This window comes from Salvelinus fontinalis, chromosome 3, assembly GCF_029448725.1.
Source record: "Salvelinus fontinalis isolate EN_2023a chromosome 3, ASM2944872v1, whole genome shotgun sequence".
Taxonomy (NCBI): domain Eukaryota; kingdom Metazoa; phylum Chordata; class Actinopteri; order Salmoniformes; family Salmonidae; genus Salvelinus; species Salvelinus fontinalis.
In genome coordinates, this window is record NC_074667.1 from 38,819,818 (window position 1) to 38,847,684 (window position 27,867).

The following is a 27,867-nucleotide window of genomic DNA, read 5'->3' on the forward strand; positions in this document are numbered from 1 at the left end:
GTCCCTTTTCGATAAAGCGCGACATTTTGTTTAGCTTTAATCATAAAAAAACAATTACATTTGTGCATTATTGTGTAAATTATTTTTACACTATCAATTGCCTTGTTGGCTATTCCAGGTGATTTTCTTTTAAAATAGCTCGAATAAATTGGCACGAAACTATACCACAACATCCTCTTGCACTCTATGGTGTGGAAACGGCGTATGTTCCCTGAACAAGGAGCTGGGTCCATTATTTAGTACAGTGTCACGCAATCAATCAAGCTTGTCAGACTGGAAACAAGACTAACTTGTTTATTATTTGTATTTGAATGATACAGTAAATCACACTGTATCAGTTGATCCATCATCTAGGGACCCAGTTCATAAACAAAATGTTAGCATTTTTGACAGAAAACAAGTAGACATACTAAGGCACTCTCATGTTTACAAACATTGAGGGGATTCGATTAAACTGGCCTGGGCACACAGGTAGGCTTAGCTAGTACAGGGTGACAAATTTATCGGATTTATTTTGGAACCGGCTGCCTTCCGGCATGAAAAAACAAAAGTAATGTATATTAAGCACGCGGAGTAATGAGTAGGATTCTGTGTTTTCCCATCCAAAAGGGATTGCTTTTGATTAAAACGCTTTATCTGCCTTCCCAATGAAGATCAGTTTGACAATTCAAACATATATGTAATTTAATATTAGGAAGTCGTCCATAATGTTTTTTTTACACTCAGTGTATCTTAAAAGGTAAATCAAACTTCACTCAACAGCTTTCTGCAACATCAGAATTTTATAACATACATTATCCCAGTCTCAAACCTTAGTGTCTAAATCAGTTCAGCACTCCCTAATGCTGTTTGTAGCATTTATAACATTCACTAACATAGTGACCCCTCCTTCCCCAGTAATCCCCTAATTGTCTATTTTCTCAATGGCAGCAAGGCACTAGGAATCCCTTCTTTGTCCTCCCTGACCTATTCCTATCTGAGGGGGCAAAGGGATATGGGTTATGCAAGGTCTGTTGACAGCAAAAGTTCAGGAGGTCACAGAGATGACAGTATTCCTCCATGTTTTCCTAATCATCCGAGTCATCTGTGATTTCATCATCGTCCCCCTCTGCCTTCCGGTTGCCTTTCTTCTTCCCATCGGAGTCGCTTTCCTGGGCATGAAAGAAACAGTAAAAATTCTAAATCTCTGGTGATTCTGCCACAGCAGGGCATTGTGCTGGAAAACATCTCACTTTGCAAGCAGATTAAGCTAGGGAAGTACCTCTGTGTGATAAACAGAGCAGTGTTTTAAAGGGTTACTGTACAGCAGTGTTTCCCAAATCCAGTCCTACCCCCAACAGCACACTTTATTGTTGTAGCCTTGCACTAGCACACCTGATTCAACTGGTCTACAAATCAATGAGTTGAGTTTGTCTGGGGCTAAAAAAAAAAAATATATATAATATATATATTTTTTTGTGTTGGGGGTACTCGAGGACTGGACTTGGGATACACTGCTGTACAGCAAATCTCCCAATTAGTGTAGACTAGAGGGCTACTGTCTAACAGCAGGGCTCAGTGCTCCTGAATGTGCCTACTGTTGTTTCCTAGATCTTGCCAGTAATAATTAGCCAGGAACAGAAATAGTACAACTTATCTTAACATCCCAGTGTTCCACACACAGCTGCCCATTTCCCTATCAGCTGCCTGTAAACCTCAATGTTACATAAGGATGCATTGTCACTTTACTCCTACCTACATGTACAAATTAGCTTGCCTAACCTGTACCCCTGCACATTGACTCGGTACCTGTACCCCCTGTATATAGCCTCGTTATTGTATTGTGTTACTTTTTACTTTAGTTTATTTAGTAAATATTTCCTTAACTCCATTTCTTGAACTGCAATGTTGGTTAAGGGTTTGTAAGCAAGCATTTCACGGTAAGGTCTACACCTGTTGTATTCGGCGCATGTGACAAATAAAATTTGATTTGAGGATCCTCTACAAAATCTACCCGTTCTTGGGATTGCAATAGACAGAAAGCTTGCAGAAAATTAATGGTTAAAAAACAGCTTCCGTCTCTTTTTTTATGGCAATTTAGAACATTGTGTTTCAATCAAAGTAGTAGCAAAGATAAATGTAATTGCTAAAATAATTTAACTCAATACAGTAGCTTTAAAAGTCAATTATGGCCAGTACCTCATCCTCTGACTGCTCCTGAGGAAGCGGGGAGCCTGCCTCCTCTTCATCACTCCCCTGTGAGCGCTGAGAGAGAATCTCTTCACCCTGCAACACGGCAAAATGTGAAGAATAGCATGAGATGAGCTATAAAACAGTACATTTTTCTCTCTTCCCCATGGTAAAATGTGTAATTGCAGGAAATTAGCTTTTGAAACTGCAAAATTCTATTAACCTCATGACAAAATGTATAGAATAGCATAAAATTGCACATTTTCTCTCTGCCCCATGCCAAAATGTAGGTGCTGCCTCTCCTCCACTCAGCCTATAGACAGCCACAGTCTATTCGCACCCCTTCCCCACTAATTTCAGTCAGAGGGTGAGGGGTGGCTACAAGCCCCCCCTGAAATATGATTGGCCACCCTTGGGACCCCCCATTCTCATTGGGTCAGAGCACTGTCCATCTAGCTCAGATTGAAGAAGAAAAGATTGTGCATTCGTTCTGGTTTTCCCCATTGGCTGGAATAATTTTGGGGCTGCTTGATCAAGTTTAACGAGATGAAAACGCAGCTGGCACTGACCCTGGACCGCTAGCAGGCTAAAACGAACGCACCAAAACAGTACCAAGTCGTCTACGCTTCTGTCATTAGAAGGAAAACTTTCAGAATGACAGAGTGGATGCTGACAGAATACAGTCTGGAACCAAACTCAGGAGTCTTTGTCCATGGAATGTTCATACTCAATTACTATATTTAAACATAAGGTAGGCAACTACCTTTAGACATAAGGTAGGCAACTATAATAAAACTCACTCATCTTTTGTGTCTTAATATTTCCCTTGAAATAGCTTCATTAATGACTTATCCTTTCACTGTTTTAAAGTGTAAAAAAAACATTACAGAGGACCCCCCGTCTACAATTTGTCACCCCCAATATCTACACCACAATTTCACCCTTGACACACCCACACACGCACGATGAGACCCCTCTCAGTGCGGCAGCCAGTGGCCCATCCAGTACCTTGAGGTCTCTGTTCTTGAGGTTACCCAGCCAGAAGGCCTCCTGACAGTGGTTGAGGGTGAGCATGGCCTTCACTCTGTACACAAACTGCTCCAGGCTCTTCTTCAGGGCTGGCACGTGGTTGGTCAAGGTGGTGTCCTGGCGGATCTGGGAAACAACACCACAGGTCGCCACACACAAATAGTATGATAAAACATGCCTTTTCATGTCACACACATTCTCATAATCAAGACTTCACTTATATATATGAAATCTCAAAAGGGATGCAATTTTGTCTTCATATGTTGGCTAGCGTCAATCACACAGGTTTCTGTGGCGAGGACAGGAGCAGTGTGGGAGGCTGGGTTGTACCTTGGAGTGTCCACACATGTGGTGGAGCTGCCTGGTGCTGAGCTGGAAGGTCTTCAGCAGGCTCTGGACATCCTCCTGAGACAGAGCGGACACACACAAACAGTCACACCAAATTACACTGAACCACTGAACAACCGCAGGACTGACCTTTTTAAAGTTGTAGTTGTATTGTGTTGATGGATTTCTGTTGTATTATGTATTTATTAGAGCTCTGCTACCCGACCCGAGCCCCGACATTATACGTTGGGGTTAGGGCCTGTTTTCTTCATCAATAACTAGGGTACGGGCAGGGCATCACTAAATTGATCAAACATTTTGAAGCTGAGCCATTTACTCGTGCTCTGCTGTGTAGTACAATCATATCTGACTAAGATTATAACATGGTGTCATAAGTGCTTCAACCTTGTCAAAAATAATACAGGAGAGATTATTTCACAGAAAATAATGTTCCTTGAGTTGAGAGTGATGAAAAGTAGCTAACAGCTATCTCATGTCTCTTCATTTAGCAGAGAATCCCAAATGGAGCCGCTGCTATGGTTACTCAGATTCAGAGCCGCCATGAGCTGAGCCCGTGCAGAGTGAACAGCGCGTAGGGAGCGAGTGAGAGAGAAAGGAACAGCCAATGGATTTACTAATGGAGGAAGTTATTTCTGATTTAGGGCAGGGCCTTTAATTTGGCAAAAGCAATCAGGCCTGGGTAGGATAGGACCTGAACGACGCGTGCATGAGTAGGGCTCGGGATTCAAATTCATGCCCGTGCAGGGCTCTAGTATTTATGACTATTATAAATTGAGTCAAATAATTCAACGTGAGCTGCTATTGACACCATGTAATGTTTCCTTATTGAATTTGAAATAAACCATTCTCTCTAGTATTTTTCCCTCAGTCTTTTGGCTTATACCTTGTGCTTTTTAAAACTGAAATCCAACAATGGCATCCCCAGCTTCAGGAAAGACTCCAGGAAAAGACGGCCATACTAGCAACAAGAACAACATAAAAAGCCAATTAATATAATATCATTAGTTATGGAATGTGTCTGACAATGTGGCAGGCAGAGAAAATGCCAAGGTACTGAGACTCACCTTCAGGCACACATTGAGCACTGGTCTGTTGTCAAACACCTGACGAGGAAAGATGAAGGAGACACATTAGAATACACACATTACATATAACACCCAAACCCAGCCAGCCAATTCACATGCACACAGCCCTGCACACACGTACACACACTCCCCTGCACATGTACACACTGGGCATGGAGCCAGCAGAGCATGACAGATGTCTTAATCTCCCTCCATCCAGAGTGTGTGTTGGAGAGAGGGAAACAGGGGAAAACATGTTGACATGTCATTTAGGGCCAGGACAATATCAGTCCCGCAATACTTGTTAGTATCTTGACAAGGAAACAAAACACGGAGCAGATTTAGGAAAACAGCCCTAATGTTGGAAACAAACATTATGTTGTCATCCAGAGTCGCATTTATTTATTGTCCAAGATGTAGCACACAAAATTTTACATACAGCAGGACCAAAGAGTTTGGTCTGCTTCGTGTTTTCATTTTTGTCATGGAAAAGAATATTACAATACTGTTATCGTCCCGGCCCTATTGTCGTTTAGTGTGGGCATAGTCATCTAAACGCTGTTTCCAGCCATGCATCTTCCAAAGTGAATTGAACAATCATAACACATATTAGACACATGTGTTTGAATAAGGCTTAACCCATTCATGACTACCTCCCAGTGTAGACATAGTCAGTACCTTAACCAGGTTGACCAGGATGTGGAAGTCTCTGACAGCCAGGTTCCATGTCAGCAGCTTCTCACTCGTCACCTGGACACAGCAACGGATTAATAATGTCACTTTATAAATCACACACAAATGCTTGCTGAATATATGCAGTCACACACACAAGTGTATCAGTCACTGCACGATGGATACTAGCACCACCTTGCTCCACTGGCAGTTCCTGTTTTTGTCTGTGAATGTGCGTCCTGTTGTGTAACTGTGTACCTCAGTGCTGTCGCTGTTTCTGCCAGGGGGAATCTTCCTCACAGCCTTCTCCAGCACTCCCATCATCCCCTTATAGAACACCAGGAACGTCAGCCTAGAGAGAGAGGGACAAGAGAGAGAAAAAAAGAGGGGAACAAAGGCAGACAGGGCACTCGTATGTAGAGATAGTGGTAGTAGTACACATATATGCACCAGCATCTACCTGTTGAGAGTGGGCCAAGTTCTAGAGCTGGTATCTTTGGCTGAGTTGAGGAGCTCAGGGATGCCCTCTCCAGCTATCTCCTCCACCGCCTTCAGAACATCATCAGTGTGCTCCAGGTAAATACTACAGAGAAGGGGGGTGTAGAGGAGAGGAGGGAACTAAAACATAATGAACACCATGAATATTATCTTTCACCTTACAGCCATTGGGAGCATGGCAATCACAATAGCAGTAGAAGAGCTGCAATAAATCAGCTTACAAGACTGTTGGGACTCCCCTACAGAGTAAATGACACTTTCCAATGTTTGCAGTATACTGACATGCCATGGCCACCTTAAAGGGATACTTAAAGGGATGTATCTACTTCCCCAGAGTGAGACAAACTTGTGGTACCAGCTTTATGTCTCTGTGTCCAGTACTAAGGAAGTTAGAGGTAGTTTTGTAAGCCAATGTTAACTAGCGCAATCACGAAGTCAGTTAGCAATTGCGCAAGCGCTAGTTAGCAACTTCCACTCAATTGCACGCAGACATAAAAATTGTATCCACTAGTTCATATGACTCTGGGGAAGCAGATAAATGTCCTCATTGCCAAATCCCAAAGTATCCCTTTAATTTATTAATCTGCTCTACATCATTACATTTACATTTAAGTCATTTAGCAGACGCTCTTATCCAGAGCGACTTACAAATTGGTGCATTCACCTTATGACATCATGATCAGTGAATTCTTGTGAGACACACCTGAGGAGAGTTTGGAGAGTCTCGTTGTATTTGGGTCCTTTCTCTCTGTCTCCGCTGGTAGTCACCCACTCCTGGCACAGGAACCGCCGGGCTAGGGTTGCTAGAGGGAGAGACCGTTCTATGCTGAACTGATCCTCATTGAAAATCCCACTTTTCAGAATATCAATACATTTTCAGAATTCACTGGATTGTCATAGAATTGATCCTGATAATGTCAATTTTACTGTTGCATAAATCCTATAGAAATAGATGGAGAGTGTGTGTGTGTCTCACCAGTCTGCTCCCTGTATGTAGCCTGGTGCCCTCCTCTCTCAGCCACAGTGCTGAGCAGCTGGGAGAGACACAGAGCTATGCTGAGGCTAGGAACCGTGCTGTGGAAGTTCAGCAGGTACTCAAAGCTGTGTCTGAAGACCAGAGATAGGGGAGAACAGTTTTACCATACTGTGCACACACACACACACACACACACACAGTGTGACACTGACTGATCTGACAGGGAATGTTTCTCCACTCACTTGATGAGCTGGTCCATAGTCAGTTCAGGCCCTCCCTCTTTCAGGCGGTCAGCCAACACTCCCAGAGTCCTCTTCAGCAGGCCACGGTGCTCTGGCTGGGAGAAACCAGACCTGACAAACAGAGACTAGTGTGATTCACAAGAACTACTGATACAACTGACAGGACCATAGGCTACAGCGACCAGATCCATAGAGATGGAAAAACTTGGCCTGGAGAGACAGTGTGTGCAGGCATTGTTGCAGCCTACTAACACACCTGATTCCCAAATGTTGAATCAGGTACAGTACACTCAGAAAGTATTCAGACCCCTACACTTTATCCACATTTTGTTACTTTACAGCCTTATTCTAAAATGGATTACTTTTTTTTTTTTTTATCCTCATCAATCTACACACAATAAAATTCCAGAAAATGATGTCAGGGCTTTAGAAGCTTCTGATAGGCTAATTGGCATCATTTGAGTCAATTGGAGGTGTACCTGTGGATGTATTTCATGGCCTTTCTTCAAACTCAGTGCCTCTTTGCTCAGTGCCTCTTTGCTCTTTGCATGGGAAAATCAAAGAAATCAGCCAAGACCTCAGAAAATAAAGTGTAGACCTCCACAAGTCTGGTTCATCCTTGGGAGCAATTTCCAAACGCCTGAAGGCACCACGTTCATCTGTACAAACAATAGCACACAAGTATAAACACCATGGGACCATGCAGCCACCATACCGCTCAGGAAGGAGATGCATTCGATCTCCTAGAGATGAACGTGCTTTGGTGCAAAAAGTGCATATCAATCCCAGAACAACAGCAAAGGACCTTGTGAAGATGCAGGAGGAAAAAGGTATAAAAGTATCTATATCCACAGTAAAACGAGTCCTATTTTGACATAACCTGAAAGGCCGCTAAGCTAGGAAGAAGCCATTGCTCCAAAACCGCCATAAAGAAGCCAGACTACGGTTTGCAACTGCACATGGGGACAAATATCATACTTTTTTAGAGAAATGTCCTCTGGTCTGATGAAACAAAAATATAACTTTTTGGCCATAATGACCATCGTTATGTTTGGAGGAAAAAGGGGGAGGCTTGCAAGCCGAAGAACACCATCCCAACCGTGAAGGACGGGGGTGGCAGCATCATGTTGTGGGGGTGCTTTGCTACAGGAGGGACTGGTGCACTTCACAAAATTGATGGCATAATGAGGCAGGACAATTATGTGGATATATTGAGGCAACATCAAGACATCAGTCAGGAAGTTAAAGCGTGGTCGCAAATGGGTCTTCCAAATGGACAATTACCCCAAGCATACTTCCAAAGTTGTGGCAAAATGGCTTAAGGACAACAAAATCAAGCTATTGGAGTGGCCATCACAAAGCCCTGACCTCAATCCTATCGAACATTTGTGGGCAGAACTGAAAAAGTGTGTGCGAGCAAGGAGGCCTTACAAACCTGACTCAGTTACACCAGCTTTGCCAGGAGGAATGGGACAAAATTCACCCAACTTATTGTGGGAAGCTGGTGGAGGGCTACACGAAACATTTGACCCAAGTTAAACAATTTAACTTTTTAGGGATAGGGGGCAACATTTTCACTTTGGATGAATCGCGTGCCCATAGTGAACTGCCTCCTAATCTGTCCCAGATGCTAATATATGCATATTATTATTACTATTGGATAGAAAACACTCAAGTTTCTAAAACTGTTTGAATTATGTCTGTGAGTATAACAGAACTCATATGGCAGGCAAACTTCCAAACAGGAAGTGGAAATTCTGGGGCTGGTTGATGTTAAACTCATTGTCTATTCACATCCCAGTAAGATATGGATCTGTTCGCACTTCCTACGCCTTCCACTAGATGTCAACAGTCAGTAGAACGTGGAATGGAGCCTCTAGTGTGATGTGGGGCCGGATTGCAGCTATTTGAGTCAGTGATCTGGCATAATGCTAGTTCCTGGTCACGCGCACTAGTCATGATATGGCCATGCGTTCCATTACTCTGTAGACAAAAACGAATGCTCCGGTTGGAACGTTATTGGATATAGACTGCTCCAAAAAATAAAGGGAACACTAAAATAACACATCCTAGATCTGAATGAATGAAACATTCTTATTAAATATTTTTTTCTTTACATAGTTGAATGTGCTGACTACAAAATCACACAAAAATTATCAATGGAAATCAAATTTATCAACCCATGGAGGTCTGGATTTGGAGTCACACTCAAAATTAAAGTGGAAAACCACACTACAGGCTGATCCAACTTTGATGTAATGTCCTTAAAACAAGTCAAAATGAGGCTCAGTAGTGTGTGTGGCCTCCACGTGCCTGTATGACCTCCCTACAACGCCTGGGCATGCTCCTGATGAGGTGGCGGATGGTCTCCTGAGGGATCTCCTCCCAGACCTGGACTAAAGCATCCGCCAACTCCTGGACAGTCTGTGGTGCAACGTGGCGTTGGTGGATGGAGCGAGACATGTTGTCCCAGATGTGCTCAATTGGATTCAGGTCTGGGGAACGGGCGGGCCAGTCCATAGCATCAATGCCTTCCTCTTGCAGGAACTGCTGACACATTAGAAAAAACTTGCATTAGAAAAAACCCAGGACCAACCGCACCAGCATATGGTCTCACAAGGGGTCTGAGGATCTCATCTCGGTACCTAATGGCAGTCAGGCTACCTCTGGCGAGCACATGGAGGACTGTGCGGCCCCCCAAAGAAATGCTACCCCACACCATGACTGACCCACCGCCAAACCGGTCATGCTGGAGGATGCTGCAGGCAGCAGAACGTTCTCCACGGCGTCTCCAGACTCCAGACTCCAGACTGTTACGTCTGTCACATGTGCGTGTGAACCAGCTTTCATCTGTGAAGAGCACAGGGCCCCAGTGGCGAATTTGCCAATCTTGGTGTTCTCTGGCAAATGCCAAACGTCCTGCACGGTGTTGGGCTGTAAGCACAACCGCCACCTGTGGACGTCGGGCCCTCATACCACCCTCATGGAGTCTGTTTCTGACCGTTTGAGCAGACATATGCACATTTGTGGCCTGCTGGAGGTCATTTTGCAGGGCTCTGGCAGTGCTCCTCCTAATCCTCCTTGCACAAAGGCGGAGGTAGCGGTCCTGCTGCTGGGCTGTTGCCCTCCTACGGCCTCCTCCACATCTCCTGATGTACTGGCCTGTCTTCTGGTAGCGCCTCCATGCTCTGGACACTACGCTGACAGACACAGCAAACCTTCTTGCCACAGCTCGCATTGATGTGCCATCCTGGATGAGCTGCACTACCTGAGCCACTTGTGTGAGTTGTAGACTCCGTCTCATGCTACCACTAGAGTGAAAGCACCGCCAGCATTCAAAAGTGACCAAAACATCAGCCAGGAAGCATTAGGAACTGAGAAGTGGTCTGTTGTCACCACCTGCAGAACCACTCCTTTATTGGGGGTGTCTTGCTAATTGCCTATAATTTCCATAATTTGCCTATAATGATAGAATGACAAACTCTACTGTGGAAAGTCTACACATCAGAGGTATCGGATTCACATGGAATTGTTGTCAATTCAAATGTTTGAATATGAAATTATTTGTGAAGAGATGAAATGTAATTTTAGCTTCCAAATGAGAGATTTGGGTTTTCATAAGTTTAGGGCTCTGCTCAACCAGTGGCCCGCCCCTGTGAAGAGACATGGGTTATAAAGTTCAGACACACCCTTCTCCCTCCACTATATAAGCCATTGCCGAAAATTTTACTTCCTGTTCCGAGGATGTGAGGACGACGGTCTGATGTCAGAATGGTTCAGATAATAACTACAGAACAAAGCCAACATCAGCGTGAGCTTTGGTTGCGAATGGTATGAACTTTGAACTTTGATACCTCCTAGACGTTGAGTTAGCAACAGCAGCTGCAAACGTAAATTAGGAAAGAACAGTTCGAATATCCCGTTTACTACACAACGACGTTACTACAACGTATCCAATTTACCAGCAGAGACATTCTTCAAAGGACAAAGGACTCGGTTGGGCAACCCGGCCTTCCATCTACCACCAACCTACCGAAGCGCAGCTCAGAGTAAATATTTATTGCATTTTCCTTTTCCAAATGGGCGGTAATTTAGAATGCATAAGATATTGTAATACCAGATAGCACAGCTTCACCCTTTGTTCCTCAGTCTTCCCGCTCTTTCACTCAAACCCAGCCCCTTTTCTTTTGTGTAACAAACTGTCATATCAGTTCCACCCGCTAGGGACGTTTTCCTTTATGACATAATTTGTAATCAAGTTATGATTAATTATGCGTATGTGTAATTCTGTGTGATTAGTTAGGTATTTAGTAAATAAATAATTAAACCCAATTTTGTATTGCTGATTCAACTTGTTAGCCAGGGTTCGTGAAGATAACCAAGAATTTACAACTTTCAGATGAGACTGAAATAAGGTGACGATTAATATTGACTGCTATTGATGTAAAATATTACTAGTTCTTTAAGAGTTTATTCGGAAGATAACAGCTCTATAAATATTATTTTGTGGTGCCCCTCTCTAGTTAATCACATTTACATGATTAGCTCAATCAGGTAATATTAATTAAGGAGAAAGTATTTTATAGAATAGCATGTCATAACACTTAATCCGGCATAGCCAAAGACACGACACTAGTAATGGACATTATCGAACAAAACAACGATTTATTGTGGAACTAGGATTCCTGGCACTGCATTCTGATGAAAGATCATCAAAGGTATGGAAATATTTATGATGTAATTTCGTATTTCTGTTAACTCCAACATGGCGGAGAAATGTTGTGTGTTTCTGAGCACCATCTCAGATTATTGCATGGTATGCTTTTTCCTAAAGTAAAAAAAAATAAAAATCGGACACAGCGGTTGCATTAAGAACAAGTGTATCTTTAATTATATGTAAAACATGTATCTTTCATCAAAGTTTGATGAGTATTTCTGTTATTTGACGTGGCTCTCTGTAATTACTCCGGATATTTTGGAGGCATTTCTGAACATGGCGCCAATGTAAACCGAGATTTGTGGATATAAATATGCACATTATCGAACAAAACATAAATGTATTGTGCAACATGATGTCCTATGAGTGTCATCTGATGAAGATTATCAAAGGTTAGTGATTAATTTTATCTCTATTTCTGCTTTTGTGACTATCTTTGGCTGGGACAAATGGCTGTGTGTTTTTTGGATTTGGTGGTGATCTAACATAAATATATGTTGTGTTTTCGCTGTAAAACATTTTAAAAATCGGACACGATGGGTAGATTAACAAGATGTTTATCTTTCATTTGCTGTATTGGACTTGTTAATGTGTGAAAGTTACATATTTAAAAAAAAAATTATATATATTTTGCGCGCTGCCTTTTCAGCGGAATGTTGTGGGTGTTCCGCTAGCGGAACCCCTGGGCTAGAAAGGTTAAAGGTAAAGATACCAAATACTAATGGAGTGTATGTAAACTTCTGACCCACTGGGAATGTAATGAAAGAAAAGCTGAAATAAATAATTCTCTCTACTATTATTCTGACATTTCACATTCTAAAAATAAAGTGGTGATCCTAACTGACCTAAGACAGGGACTTTTTGCTTGGATTAAATGTCAGGAATTGTGAAAACTGAGTTTAAACGTATTTGGCTAAGGTGTATATAAACTTCCGACTTCAACGGTACATAAATATTCAGAACCTTTGCTATGATACTCGAAATTGAGCTCAGGTACATCCTGTTTCCATTGATCATCCTTGAGATGTTTCTACAACTTTATTGGAGTCCACCTGTGGTAAATTCAATTGATTGGACATGATTTGGATGGCACACATCTGTCTATATAAAGGTCCCACAGTTGACAGTGCATGTCAGAGCAAAAACCAAGCCATGAGGTCGAAGGAATTGTCCATAGAACTCCGAGACAGAATTGTGTCAAGGCACAGACCTGGGGAAGGGTACCAAAAAATGTCTGCAGCATTGAAGGTCCACAAGAACACAGTGGCCTCCATCATTCGTAAATGGAATAAGTTTGGAGCCACCAAGACTCTTCCTAGAGCCGGCCGCCCGGCCAAACTGAGCAATCGGGGGAGAAGGGCCTTAGTCAGGTGACCAAGAACCCGATGGTCACTGACAGAGCTCCAGAGTTCCTCTGTGGAGATGGGAGAACCTTCCAGAAGGACAACCATCTATCTCTGCAGCACTCCACCAATCATGCCTTTATGGTAGTGGCCAGATGGAAGCCACTCCTCAGTAAAAGGCACATGACAGCCCGCTTGGTTTGCCAAAAGGCACCTAAAGGACTCTGACCATGAGAAACAAGATTCTCTGGTCTGTTGAAACCAAGATTGAACTCTTTGTCCTGAATGACAAGCTTTATGTCTGGAGGAAACCTGGCACCATCCCTATGGTGAAGCATGGTGGTGGCAGCATCATGCTGTAGGGATGTTAGGAGACTAGTCAGGATCAAGGGAAAGATGAACGGAGAACAGTACAGAGAGATCCTTGATGAAAACCTGCTCCAGAGCCCTCAGGACCTCAGACTGGGGTGAAGGTTCAACTTCCAACAGGACAACGACCCTAAGCACACAGCAAAGACAACGCAGGAGTGGCTTCGGGACAAGTATCTGAATGTCCTTGAGTGGCCCAGCCAGAGCCCGGACTTGAACCCAATCAAACATCTCTGGAGAGCCCTGAAAATAGCTGTGCAGCAACGGTCTCCATCCAACCTGACAGAGCTTGAGAGGATCTGCAGAGAAGAATGGGAGAAACTCCCCAAATACAGATGTGCCAAGCTTGTAGCGTCATACCCACGAAGACGCAAGGCTGTCATAGCTGCCAAAGGGGCTTCAACAAGTACTGAGTAAAGGGTCCAAATACTTACATAAATGTGCTCAGTTTTTTCTTAATGAATTTGAGAGAAAAAAATCAAAAATACTGTTTTTGCTTTGTCATTATGGGGTATTGTGTGTAGATTGATGAGGGGGAAAAAACTTTTTAAACAATGTTCGAATAATTCTGTAACGTAACAAAATGTGTAAAAAGTGAATAGGTCTTTCCGAATGCACTGTATGTTAGAACAGGGCTGGAACAAAACAACACCAACCTCTCCGGGACCACAGATGCCAAACCCTGAGTAATTGTAATTTTGTTGAAGGTGAGGCGCTGTGATGATACTGTCCTGAAAGGCAGGAGTGTGCAGGTGGTGTTGTGTCGAGGTGTGACTGACCAACTGAAGGTGGTGTGTAGAACCTGTAGGAGGAGCTGGTAGGCTGAGGACAGCAGTTGATGCTCCCTCACATCCAGGCCCGAGGCATCCACCACCCCCTGGTTCTCAGACAGAAGAGTCTGCACACAGCAGGAAAGTGTCACAAAGAGGAACACTACAAACAATGAGCTAAATGTGTGCCGGGCAAAATAAATGTATACCTGGAAGTGATTGTGGCAGTTCTCCAGGTGGGTGCAGAGGGTGGGCAGCAGCTGGACACAGCAGGCGGCGATGTCTTTAGGGCTCTTCTGCTGCAGGTGGGAGAAACCCACGCTCTTGTCTGTTTTTCCCTGCAGCCAGAAGACAATGTGGAAAATGAAAGAGAAGCTTATGTTATGACTCACACAACTCCCACAGTGTGTGTGTCCTACCTTGAAGAATGGGACTCTCTTGGCAGGGGCAGCAGTCAGACTGAACTCCAGTTTGCGCCACATATCCTCCAGCAGGAAGACTAACTCTGCTGGGCCCAGCTGCACCTCCTCACGCACCTGCACAGGACCACAGCATCTCTTTACAGCACACGGAAACATTGGAGAGATTCTAACTAGTGTCCCTGGCTTTATTTGAATGTGTATGAGACACATATAGGGTACACGGTTGGGGCCAATTTGTTGTTAACGGAGTCAAGTCAGAGAAAATTGCCTAACACCTTTATTATCATTGTTAAATTCAGTAATTCAATTTCCATTCAACTCATTAAATTGGCATGGTGTTCAAATGGAATTAGAGCCCAACCCTGATGGTGTACGGTGTGTGTGATGTGTCCAGGGTCTGGGCTGGGTGGTGTCCTACCTTGCTGTGAAGCTCACTGTCCAGCAGAGAGCGGGAGAGCAGGCCACACTGCAGCACACTGAGCACCTCCATGTCCAGCTCTCTGAAGAAGGGCCGGTAGGAAACCAGACTGACCCCAGGCCTGGTGGCCTCCTGAACCTTCTCCTTCTCTGCATGGTCCTGCAGGGGTAGAAGGAACACCAAAAAATATATAATTTAATTCCCTGGTAAAGAGAGTTCTGTAAGAGTCACATAATGTGATGAAGGTGAGAGGTCAGAGGTCTGTGTGTGTTCACCTGCTGGGTCTCCTCTGCCTCTGTGCCCTCCCCCAGCTGAGAGCTGTCTGCTGATGAGTTCTTAGGAGGGGCTTTTCTCTTCTTACCAGTACCCTCTGCAAGACAACCACCACAATAAGTGTTGAATAAAAAAAATGATATTTTCCCTGGTCAGTATACAGAGTAAGGTATTGTCCCTTTTAGATTTGCTTACCTTTCTTTCCCTTCTTTGGAGCAGCAGAGGAGCTAGACAATGGAGCTCCCTCTGTACTCTCCCCATCAAAGTTGGCTAGAGGAGGGGCATAGCCAGGGGTTGCTGAAACACAAAAGCAGGAATGGTCAAATTAATGGATACAAAAAAGTAGGGATTGTCAAATTAACAGTCCATGGAATTTTCACATTTTCTAAAGCATGTAAGATTGAAACATTTTGAACAGAAAAGTGTTGATAAAATGCATGAGCAGTATAGTACCTGCCAAAGTCCTCTCCAATAGAGTCTGGAGGTAGGTGATGTTCTGAAGACGAGTCACCACCTTCATCTTCATCTCAGGGTCTTTCTGACTGCAGAATGCATTCACAACCTGTACACACACACACACACACACACACACACACACACACACACACACACACACACACACACACACACACACACACACACACACACACACACTCTCTCTAAAGGTCTGTGTGCAAAAATAAACTCACATTGGCATATACAATACAAAGAAATCATATGGACCAGAATTCTCTTGTCTAAGACAGAGCTGTAGTAACCTCTCTAAACCAGTTGATGGTGTGGAAGAGCAGGCCACAGAGGAACTCTCTCTCAGGCTTGGACAGGCTCTCTGACTTCTCCACCACATCCATGTCAGTCAGGATCAGAGGGCAGCCTGCAAACAGACACCCACAGACTCCCATTAGAACCGCAAGAACCAGAGCAGATCTCATACACTCCCAGCAGGCCGTGTTGAAACACCATGGGTCTGCTGCCATGTAGCCATACATGATCTACAGTGCCTGAAGTGTTCTCACGTTCAAAAAGTACTTGTACATACAGAAAAAAAGAGGAGTATGAGAAGCACTGCCAAGGCACACAATAGTAGATTTTGGTAAACAGAAGGTGCTCTTTGGTAAAAGGGGTAAATTGGTTATCAAAAAGAAAGGAGGACCAAGGCACTCTTCATATAATGCCTTTATTCGTATGGCATGTTCAATGGAAATAAAGTTTTATGTGCATTTCCATTGAACATGCCATACGAATAAAGGCATTTTAATTAATTATATGAAGAGTGCCTTGGTCCTCCTTTCTTTTTGAGTACTTGGACATAGTTCAGTAGACTTAGTTCAGACAAAACCCAGGATTCCTCCTCACCCAGTAGAGCATCTATCTCCTCCAGGTCACCCTGGTGCTGCTGCTCCTCACACAGCCTGAGCAGCCGGAAGAACGGAGACAGGCACAGAGGAGACACTCGCCTACAGAACCACACATAACAGAGAGAAATACACTGTTAAGATGCTCCACTTCAAAACATTTAATAACACACTATTGCTTTATCCATATCACATCATGATTCAACTCTGTATGGACATTTGGCATTGTTTTGCATTAGATAATCAAAATTGTAGCCAATGTAGTGTCTGACCTCTTGGTCTTGTTGTTCCCAGTCTGGCTCCACAGCTCCCCCTTGTGCTGGAGGTCATCAGACAGTAGTTGCAGCAGGTTGATGGCAATGCCTCCCTGACTCTCTTCATCATCCAGGTTGTACATCATACAGGCGGGGAAGGGGAAGGACCTAGGACATACAAGGGGAGGAAGAGCAGAAGGTAGGTTATTACTGGAACTTGGACCCGGTTACATGGTCAGGGAAACTGCCTACATAACACACTATTTACAAAACACACATTGATGCGTTTCTTGAAACGTCAAGACATCATAAGTACAGTTCTGTAATGACTTGCTGCCAGCCGTATATAGTTGACCTATATTACCTCCACTCAGTCCCTGGGCAGTAGTACACCACTCACCCAGTTATATCTGGTCCCAGATCCACCACAAAGTCTTCCTGGAAGTCCTCCAGCACACTCTTCCCTATCCAGGCCTGTGTGAACACACCAGATGCACAGCGGCAGGGTTAATAGCTACCCTTTTAAATTTGGCAGTCCCCCAGTGTTGTCATAACATCTACAATAAAAAGGGTCCATTTGGTTTATAAAAAAGGTGAAGTATCGTTGAAAGAGGACCATAAAATAGCTATTAAAGTGTGTCTTGAGGGTTTATGTGAGAGGCAGACAGACCTGCACCAGAGGGTCCAGAGTGCAGGTGAGGACCAGGTTGGCTAGTTCATCATAGTAGAGAGCAGCAGCTTCAGGAGAGCTTTCACTGCACGACCGTACCAGCTCCAGCAGGGCCGTCACCTACACAGATAGGTCAGCACACACTTATGCATATAGAGTAGCACACACCATCCACTTACAGGCATTATCCCAGCACCAGGAAAGGAAAACTCTTAGAGTGCATCAGCCCTTCATTCAGACTACATAGACAGTGGTCCTGCCTATATCACTCACCTGTCTGTATGTCTCCCTGGGCAATGTGCCACCTTGAGAATCTTCCACTTTGGGCCTAGAGAGAGAGAAGACTCAGAATTTACAAAATGGATACTGAGGCACAATAAGTCTCCCCACTGAGTGGAAAAATAAGAGGCATCGTTGGGGCTCTTTTTTCCACCAGGAGCTAACAGGATTAAGTCTGGTAAGTGCAGAGTGGATGTGAGAGGGCAGCAGTTCCTACCTGCAGGCCCCCATGCTGCCCACCACCATGACAGCACCGATGATGCCAATGCGCTTGTACTTGGGCACGGTGCTGGAGAGCTGCTTACGGACCACTATGTGCATGTCATCCTGAGAACAGAGACAGAGGAAGCAGATGTGGATATGTGGCATAAGGAATGACACAGGGAGAAAGATACAAGCGATACAGAGAATAATGTACAGATAAAAACATGGCACCACATTACCTACCATCTCTGTGGTGTGGTTGTTTCACAGTACTGTCTTCAGTGCTGCTCCCATAGAAATGAAATAGGCCTATAAATCCTTGATTGACCCACAGTGACCCTCACCTGGATGTGTGTGCCCTGCTGCTGCTGTCCGAAGGCCAGGCCACTGAGCAGGTGGAAGAGCCTGCGGATCTGCTGGGGAGTCAGGTTGTCCATGTAGTCCAGGATACCCTTCAGACACACACACACACACACCAGGGAGAGGTTAGTAACAACGACCCTGTGAGGACAACTCTCAGTCAAATACAGAATAGATAGATGGCTTGTGATCAGTTGGAAACATTTCTTGGGGACAGTTGAATCCTCACCTTGACAAAGATGGCGTAGAGGGCCATCTCAGAGGGTTTCTCTGTCACCAGGCCACACAGCAGCTCCAGAGCCACGTCCACCTCGCCACCCACGCCACTGCAAACGTGGGTCACCAGGGAGCCCACCACCTCCTAATAGAAAACAGAAATAACCATAAGATACTACTGAACAGACTCACACAGAGAACAAGAACTGAAAACGCTTGACAATGGAAATGAGCGTGAAGCATATTTTAGCCAGCACACATGCATAAAGACATCATTTGTACACACACGCACAGACCTGCTGGCAGTAGGAGTCAAAGGCAGTGAATGAGAGCCTGTACATGTGTCCACCGATGGGCACCACACAAGGGTCAGGGGAACGCAGCAGACTCTGGGCCAGGGCCAAAATGGAGGGAAAGTAACCTCTCATCACCTAAACACACACAGCATCAGCACCACATTAACACCTCAGTCACACAGCTCATCTTTACCTTATACTATTTATTTTCTCAAATCGGCTTCCCTTTCCTCAGCCCCAGTTCCATCCCTCAGCTATATACCATAGGATGTTCACTCACTGCTCTAGAATGTAGTAAATATGGGTCACTTCAAGAGGGCACTACTAAATGAATGTCTAAACTTAGTTGTTTTCTTTGCCCTATGTCATTATGAATCACATACAATTATTACGGTAAATGATTGTTCTCTACAATATTAGAACTTTAAAAATGCCCACATCAGTAGAAATCCACTTTTTCGAGCTGAAAAAGCTTACCCATGATGTTACACAACGATTTAAGTCAATAAATCATTGTTTTAGACAAAGTATGATATATTTGGGCTTGAAGAGACAAACCCGAAATGCCCACTTTGTGCAAATGCGGCGTCTTTTCCTTGATGACATAAATTATTTATTTTCAGCCTTATTTTGTTTCAGGCCTGGGTTTTATTTGAATGTTACCATCCACCAGCATGGCATTGTTTATACAACAGAAACAACTGCAATGTTATTCCTCTTTGTGACTGAGATGAGCCAAATAGCCTTGTATCCACCTGAGCCATGGAGCAAATAAAAATAGGACAATTATCATAATCCATTGGATAATTAGTCAATTAACACTTTTTTTTTAGCTAGTCTGTAAAAAAAATATATATATATATATATATATATATATATTATACAGTGCCTTCGGAAAGTATTCAGACCCCTCGACTTTTTCCAAAAATGTTTACATTAAATTTAAAAAACAATTTCCCCTCAATCTACACACAATTATCCACAATGACAAATCAAAACCAGGTTTTTAGAAATGTTTTCAAATGTATAAATATATGACTGAAATATCACATTTACATAAGCATTCCGACCCTTTACTCAGCACTTTGTTGAAGAACCTATGGCAGAGATTATACCTGGGTATGACGCTACAAGCTTGGCACACCTGTATTTGAGGAGTATCTCCCATTCTTCTCTGCAGATCCTCTCAAGCTCTGTCATGTTGGATGGGGAGCGTCACTACACAGCTATTTTCTGGCCTTTCCAGAGATGTTCAAGTCCGGGCTCTGGCTGGGCCACTCAAGGACATTCGGAGACTTGTCCCAAAGCCACTTGTTGTCTTGGCTGTTTGCTTAGGGTTGTTGTCCTGTTGGAAGGTGAACCTTCGTCTCAGTATGAGCGCTCTGGAGCAGGTTTCCATCAAGTATCTCTGTACGTTTCTCCGTTCATCTTTCCTTCGATCCTGACTAGTCTCCCAGTTCCTACCTCTGAAAAACATCCCCAAAGCATGATGCTGCCACCACCATGCTTCACCGTAGGGATGGTGCCAGGTTTCCTCCAGACATAACGCTTGTCATTCAGGACAAAGAGTTCAATTTTGGTTTCCTCAAACCAGAGAATCTTGTTTCTCATGGTCTGAGAGTCTTTAGGTGCCTTTTGGCAAACTCCAAGAGGGCTGTCATGTCCCTTTTACTGAAGAGTGGCTTCGTCTGACCACTCTACCATAATGGCCTGATTGACAACCATCCCTGCAGCACTCCACCAGAGTGCTGCAGAGTGGTCTGTCAGAGTGACCATTAGGTTCTTGGTCACCTCCCTGACCAAGGCCCTTCCCTGATTTCTCAGTTTGGCCGGGCGGCCGGCTCTAGGAAGAGTCTTGGTGGTTCCAAACTTCTTTCATTTAAGAATGATGGAAGCCACTGTGTTCTTAGGGACCTTCAACGCTGCAGACATTTTTTGGTACCCTTCCCCAGATCTGTGCCTTGACACAATTCTGTCTCGGCGCTCAACGGACAATTCTTTCGACCTCATGGCTTGGTTTTTGCTCTGACATGTACTGTCAACAGTGGGACCTTTATATAGACAGATGTGTGCCTTTCCAAATCATGTCCAATCAATTGAATTTACCACAGGTGTACTCCAATCAAGTTGTAGAAACATCTCAAGGATGATCAATGGAAACCGAATGCACCTGAGCTCAATTCCTAGTCTCAAACCAAAGGGTCTGAATACTTATGTAAATGAGATATGTTTATTTTTAAGAAATGTGCAAACATTTCTAAAAACCTGTTTTCACTTTGTCATTATGGGGTATTGTGTGTAAATTGATGAGGGCAAAATTTATTTAATCAAATTTTTGAAAAAGGCTGAAACATAACAAAATGTGGAAAAAGTAATGGGGTCTGAATACACTGTATCTCTGACCATTTTATAAATGGTATAATTGCATCACATGATAGCATTTAGCAAACCAGCTCCCCCCAACTACACGCTCCACTGCTTTGATTGGTGTAACGTTAGCTAGAAACCACAAGTGTCTATCCAGATAATGAAAAAGCATCCGCAAAATAAAATTCAAGGAACTTATAGTTCGATGCAATTTGCAGGGTGCATGACCATGAGCAAAGTCCTTCTAGCATATAAGTACATTTTCCCTTTGAGAACCATGAGCACGGGCTAACTTGGCTTTGCTGTACCACAGCCGAAGCCTGCCAGCAGCCTAACGTTACCTACTAAAAGTTGCACCGTGTCCAATACAAAAAAACGCATACCAGCCATCTTTCAAAAGTTATCCATATTAACGGAACTTCATCTTATTCTTTCTATTTCTTTGGCAGATTCGCGGCCGCAATTTATGAAAGATGCCAAAACTTTGTGCGATAACAATAGATGGTGAAGTCAAAGATAGGCCAGTGGTTTCCATCAATAGAGATAAGGGGTGTGCAACTATAGTTTAGTACAATATCAACGTTAACAGACATAGAAGTGCGAAGCTATTTTGCTAGCAGCCACAAGTAAATTAGCTCATAATGAAAAAGCACGATATTTGTGCAAAAAACAATGCATGGCCATCATATTTCTGTGTATCATAGACAGAATGTAGCCAGCGACATTTCCTAATGTTTGTTTGAAGTTCATCTTGCAAACATGACTCAGTTCCACCAGCTCTGCCAGGAGGAATGGGACAGAATTCACCCAACTTATTGTGGGAAGCTTGTGGAAGGTTACCCGAAATGTTTGACCCAAGTTCAACAATTTAAAGGCAATGCTACCAAATACTAATTGAGTGTATGTAAACTTCTGACCCACTGGGAATGTGATGAAGGAAATGAAAGCTGAAATAAATAATTCTCTACTATTATTCAGACATTTCACATTATTAAAATAAAGTGGTGATCCTAACTGACCTAAGACAGGGAATTTTTACTTGGATTAAATGTCAGGAATTGTGAAAAACTGAGTTTAAATGTATTTGGCTAAGGTGCATGTAAACTTCCGACTTCAACTGTAGATAGATAGAGAATACAAAGCAAAAATTGGGACTAATAGATATATATCTATATCTAGATATATATCTATTAGGCCCAATTTTTGTTTTGTATTCTAAGGATTTCATTTAGAACAAGCCAACGTTATCACACACGAACCTGCAGCCACTAGCTTGTCAGTTGATGTTCAAAGTTAGCACCGTTCTGCCCTCGGACAGAGTTCTATTTAGCAGCAACAATAGGGACAAGAATGGGGCTAAGGACAAGCTTCACTTAGAGACAGACAGGACTACTGTTACAGGACTTTCCCACCTGTGCATAGCCCCTGAAGGTTTTCTGTAGCAGAGCCTCCTGGATTTGTCCTGCTCTCACTTTGACCTTCAGCACCCTCTCAGCCCCACGCCGGCTGTGGTTGGCATTGGTGGTGTGCAGGATGAACAGCACCAGCAGGTCAATGACCTGACCGACAGACACAAAAATACACACGTGCACACAGGATCAACGAGTCATCTGCCAAGTACCAGCCTGTATGAAATTGTAGGAATAGAGAGGAGAATCGGAGAAAGATGTGTCCGACTTACCTTGTGATCCTCTGCTGTGTCTACATTCTCTATGGCCTGCAGAACAACACAGGGAGTGTCACATGGTGAAATAGTAACTGGCTGTTGATATAACACCTGTAGAGTTTCCTATTCTCCCTACCTTAAGCCAGGCCTCAGAGGTGGTCTTCTGGAAGCGCACTGCAGACTTAATGCCATCCAACACCAAGGCAACACTGTCCTGGCTAATGCTGGATGCTGAGGTGTTGGGGGACCTGATGGAAAAATGTGACCAGAAACAGCCTTGCCATTTAGAATAGCTGTAAATGTAAAATCCCACTAAAGGTAGTGCTATGTGGATTCATAACAGTATGCAATGGTGCTCTGTGGAGATTAGGAGGGTATTGGTGTTGGAGAAAAATGTCTCACTCGGTTGTCCCCTTGTTCTTCATGCGGCTCTGAGAAGCCTGCAGCACCGGAGGGAGAACACACAGCTCCAACTCCAGCTTCTTACGCAGGTCACACACCACCTGATACCCCACAGAGAACCCGGCACCACTCAGTGAGACCAATACACATCATCATCACTGCAGATTGTAGTCTGTAATGGGGAAACATTTTGTGTGGTGGTAATATAGAAACTTTGTGAGGCACTTTTCATTTGTTCTTGTTATTAGAAAGAGAAGTGCAAGACTATATGCAAGGACACCACTGTGTGTGACCTCTGACCTCTAGGGCGTCTGAGGAAGAGATGGAGTGTAGGATGAACTTCACCACCACAGGCAGGTCCTCCAACTGGACAGCAGACAGGGTGGCCATGACAGACACACGCACCTTACACACAGGACACACAGAGACCGCAGACGTTTTAGGACGAAATGTACATTATGGGGTGTGCAATATTGTATGTATTGTTTTAATGTATTGATTTTTGGTACAACTTTGTGGTAAAGGAGCACTTTGTCGATGCAAAACAAATATATGTGTAAATAGAAAATCACTGTCTCATCTAAGTAAGGGCCATAGATACTCATAAGGCAGCTATTAGTCAACAAACCACTTGATGAAATTTCCTCAGGATAACTGTAAGTACATAGGACATCAGTCAATAGCATAATTGTTACACGGACAAATGATGTCAGTGTAATAAGCGAAATACACCTTTGCATAAATAAGCCCTGAGCTGTGAACACATCATGAATCATTGAACAGATCCAACACAGTGTAATTCTACTCTTACTGACTCCCCAATGACAGCTTTAGCCAGAAACATGAGTGTGTTTTTGTGTGTGTGGGGCTACCTCAGCCAACAGAGTGGTGCTCAGATTCAAGCTTGAGAAGGCATCCAGGATTGGCACAGTCAGCTGAGTGTTTTCCTGGAGTAAGGAGCTAAAGAGGAAAGGAGAGAGAGAGAATAGGGGGTAGATACAGCAGCTGTTCACATCACTGGGACTATCCTATCATGACATCACATATTACCACACAAGACTGCCTCTAACAGGGCTCCACCCACTTTAGCTCCCTGGCAATGTCACTGTGCTGGGAGTCCTCCAGGATCTCTGGCAGACTGGTGATGATGTCACACTGTATCTCAACCGACGCCACGGAAACCAGCTGCATCAGCTTACCTGCTAACTCCTATAGCGACAGGGTACAATTAGGTCAGAAGGAAGTCAGTCAAGTTCTGCTACTTAGTGGGAATATACAGGTGGAATAAGTGTAGACTATAGGTTAGATCTGCTGTCATAGTAATATGAGTACCTTGCTGTCTATGATTTTGTCTAACCACTTGAGCTGGTTGACAATAACACGAGGGATATTGAGACCATCCTCTCCGGCACTACAGGGAATAGAAAGGCAAATGTAAAGGGTCATTTGGTTAGAGTACAAGAAAATCTATATAGCCAACTTGTATGTGTAAGGCAACAAACTAAATGTTTTTTTAAAAAGCACTTACCCATCAAACATGAACTCGGGAAGCTTCTCAAACAAAGTGTTGATTACCAAAACCTAGAACAAAAAGAAAAGAACATGTGGGTTTTAGGTTCCATTCGAAATTGTGGATACATTCAAAGTTCACACCTAGTGGCCAATGACAAGGAAAGACATCACAGTTCAGACACTACTCAGGCCAGTGTGTTTTTGCATAGAGAGAGGCTGTCATACCTGCAGCATCTCGATCCCCAGCAGCATGCGCAGCAGACTCTCCTGGAATGAGCTGACAGAGCTGGACCACAGACAGGACACAAAGTGACACAATCATAACGACATTTATGTTTCCATGTACCAATTAGAAAATTTTACACTGACACTAAGCAAAGGTTTATTAGAATTTGATGGCCCCCACAGAGAACCAGGTACCATGGTATCACCTTAAGTCCCCATCGGCCAGGCGTGGTACACAGGGTAGGAGGCAGTTCCTGAACCTCTCAGGATCCTCAATGTGAGACTCCAGTCCTGTGATGAACTCCTGCACAATCTGTTGGCCATCAAGGTTAGAAAATCAGGCACGCTTTATAGCCTTTACAATTTTTAGTGTGGACTGTCCACTCTCGTCTCTAAATTAAGATTCAAAAATTCCAAACAAGTCAGATTTCTGAATAAACTTAATTTGAACATACTACCTCTTGTCCTCTGATTTCGTCCTTCTCCCAGTGAAAATTCTATCAAAATACTATTATTAAACCAACTTCAAAACGCGGGTCTCAGTTTGTGGTTATCACAGTTTGTTTGCTCATCACCTAATGCACACGCACAAAACGGAAATACAAGCACACGATGCATGCAAACTAACCGAAGTCTTGCAGGTGTTTACATGGTTTTGAGCACGTACCAGGTGATCGAAATCTCAACAACAGTAACAGCGTTTTGAAAAGTTGGGTTAGTAATAGTTTCTTGTGGACATTTCTTCTCCACTTTCTACCCGAATAAGGACCAACCACACAGACAACCAATAGAGTACGTTCAAATGAAATGTTATTCAACATTCTGGCTCGTCGAGCTCATGAAGGGACATGTTCCAAACAAATGTATGGCATTAATCTCACTGTGTAACCATGGTGGTATCACAGCCTGATTTATTAGGCAACACGCTTACAGAATGTGCAATACCAAAGACAGTATTTGAAACATTATACTCACACCGGGGTATCTGGGACTCTTTTTCAGACGTTGCTGCAGTCTCTTTTGGAAAACCACTTGGTCCACAGCTTACAAAGCAATAAAATTATGCATTATCCAACAATTGCCAGTTTAAAACAATAGTCAGTCATATGTTGATGATGTTGGTGTGTGTCTTGCTTACCAATCTCATTGGATGTACTGCCCTGTCTCAAGATAACACCAGCCTCGTGCAGAAATTGGCCAAAGACTGAGTCAATACTGGTGTCCTCCTGAGCTGTGGTCTTGGACTGATGGCCAGTGGTCCTACTCTTCTTGGACTCTGAATGAAGGAGGGGATAGAGCCCTAATGAACTGACAGACAGTACATGTAGCGAGCTAGTTTGTGCATTGTACTCATGACATGAGACAGGCAAAGTCGAAAACAAACACAGTCTGGTGGTTTGGTTTGTTTGGGAGCCTTACTTGACACATCTGGAGGTGCAGCACTTTTGTCCACAGAGGAGCGTCTCTTCTTTCGCATCATCCTCTGTAAAATGTTACCATAGATGGAACAATGAGAAAGATATTTCACCCTGCATAAATGTCAAGCATTAGCTTGGGGTTCCCCCTCACTACCAAATATGGTAGTGAGAGGAAGCCCACTTGCTGTGGAAGAAGTAACGAATGTTTCAATACCGTTTTCTGTTCCCAAAACTAGAATTTGTTATGAACAGAGTGGACTAAGTTTTTTAGACTTTACCCTTTACAAAAAGGTTTTTAAAATCGCGTTGTTTATGAGAGAAAATGTGAATTTAGTTAATGCACACGCGCACTTCACATTGGAGGTGTTGCCTAATGGAAATATGCAGATGTATGCTAGAACGAGCCAATAGGATCTTGCTAGCTCGTTGTTGGCTCTGCCCACCTCCTTGCTTGTTATGCCCACTATGACTCATTTGTTCCCATTGGAAAAGAAAGGTTGAAGTCTATCTTGGTTTAGTTATTTTTTTTAAATCGTTGATGTTACTGCATGAGACAAGGCAGGTTCACGTCAAAGGGCAATGGTTTGTTTGATACTAGCTTGCTAAATTGACCTGTTCTGACACAGGCTAAAGGCCACTTGATGATGATATGACGCTGAAATTCATGGTTAGCAGGCCATTTTACAGCCTGCAATGTTACTGGCGCAAAGTTGCCCTCGAAGGCCTCCCGAGTTGCGCTACGGTCTGAGGCACTGCATCTCAGTGCTAAGAGAAGTCACTAAACACCCTGGTTCGATTCCAGGCTGTGTCACAACGCACAATTTGCCAAGAGTCGTCCGGTTTAGACCTTCATTGTAAATTAGAATGTGTTCTTAACTGACTTGGCTAGTTAAAAAGGTTCAATAAAAATAAGTAGCTAACCACTCTGCTACCATTGTTAGGTTGAGAATTTGGCTAGGTGACTACTGCTACTTACGTTAACTGTCTAACTTGCAATATTGTTCGAGTGGATTGTCACGGAAGCGTGGCCTACATCAAGTAATTTATTTTTCTCACTTAGCTAGGAAGAATAGCAAAGAATGAAACTTACTGTACGAACTGGTGAACGAAACTGTTGTCAAAGTACAGGACAGATTCCCGCGCGTGTTTTGCATTGAGGGACCTTCTAGAAAGTCTAGACAGTGGCGATAGCAAAATCTGTGAAACACATGGCTGGGGCTTGATTTAGACGCCCATGAGGTGTCATTATGTGTATCGTCTTAAATTATTCATGAACATTGTTATTTGTTCTGGATAAGGCATGCTTATGCCATTTTAATTACACAACATATCC

General features: G+C 43.5%; 1 protein-coding gene across 1 annotated transcript; it reads right to left on the minus strand.

The window, feature by feature from the left end:
• Positions 1-278: 278 nt before the first annotated feature.
• On the minus strand, positions 279-27,865 carry fancd2 (FA complementation group D2). Its single transcript, XM_055915164.1, has 44 exons — positions 27,625-27,865; positions 26,536-26,599; positions 26,255-26,392; positions 26,092-26,159; positions 25,323-25,429; positions 25,117-25,177; positions 24,908-24,960; positions 24,712-24,790; positions 24,464-24,588; positions 24,252-24,339; positions 23,680-23,784; positions 23,380-23,480; positions 23,114-23,225; positions 22,993-23,028; positions 22,724-22,870; positions 18,945-19,079; positions 18,662-18,793; positions 18,417-18,524; positions 18,086-18,195; positions 17,863-17,917; positions 17,590-17,709; positions 17,320-17,393; positions 16,938-17,087; positions 16,667-16,767; positions 16,069-16,184; positions 15,764-15,872; positions 15,506-15,607; positions 15,313-15,407; positions 15,038-15,196; positions 14,617-14,733; positions 14,407-14,535; positions 14,207-14,325; positions 6,999-7,109; positions 6,757-6,887; positions 6,484-6,583; positions 5,743-5,865; positions 5,541-5,634; positions 5,289-5,360; positions 4,611-4,649; positions 4,430-4,504; positions 3,529-3,603; positions 3,178-3,324; positions 2,179-2,265; positions 279-1,151 (listed from the first exon to the last, which is right to left on the minus strand). Exons 2-44 carry the CDS (start codon positions 26,594-26,596, stop codon positions 1,068-1,070), a joined length of 4,350 nt encoding a protein of 1,449 aa, XP_055771139.1. The 5' UTR covers positions 26,597-26,599; positions 27,625-27,865; the 3' UTR covers positions 279-1,067.
• Between the last annotated feature and the right edge of the window lie 2 nt (positions 27,866-27,867).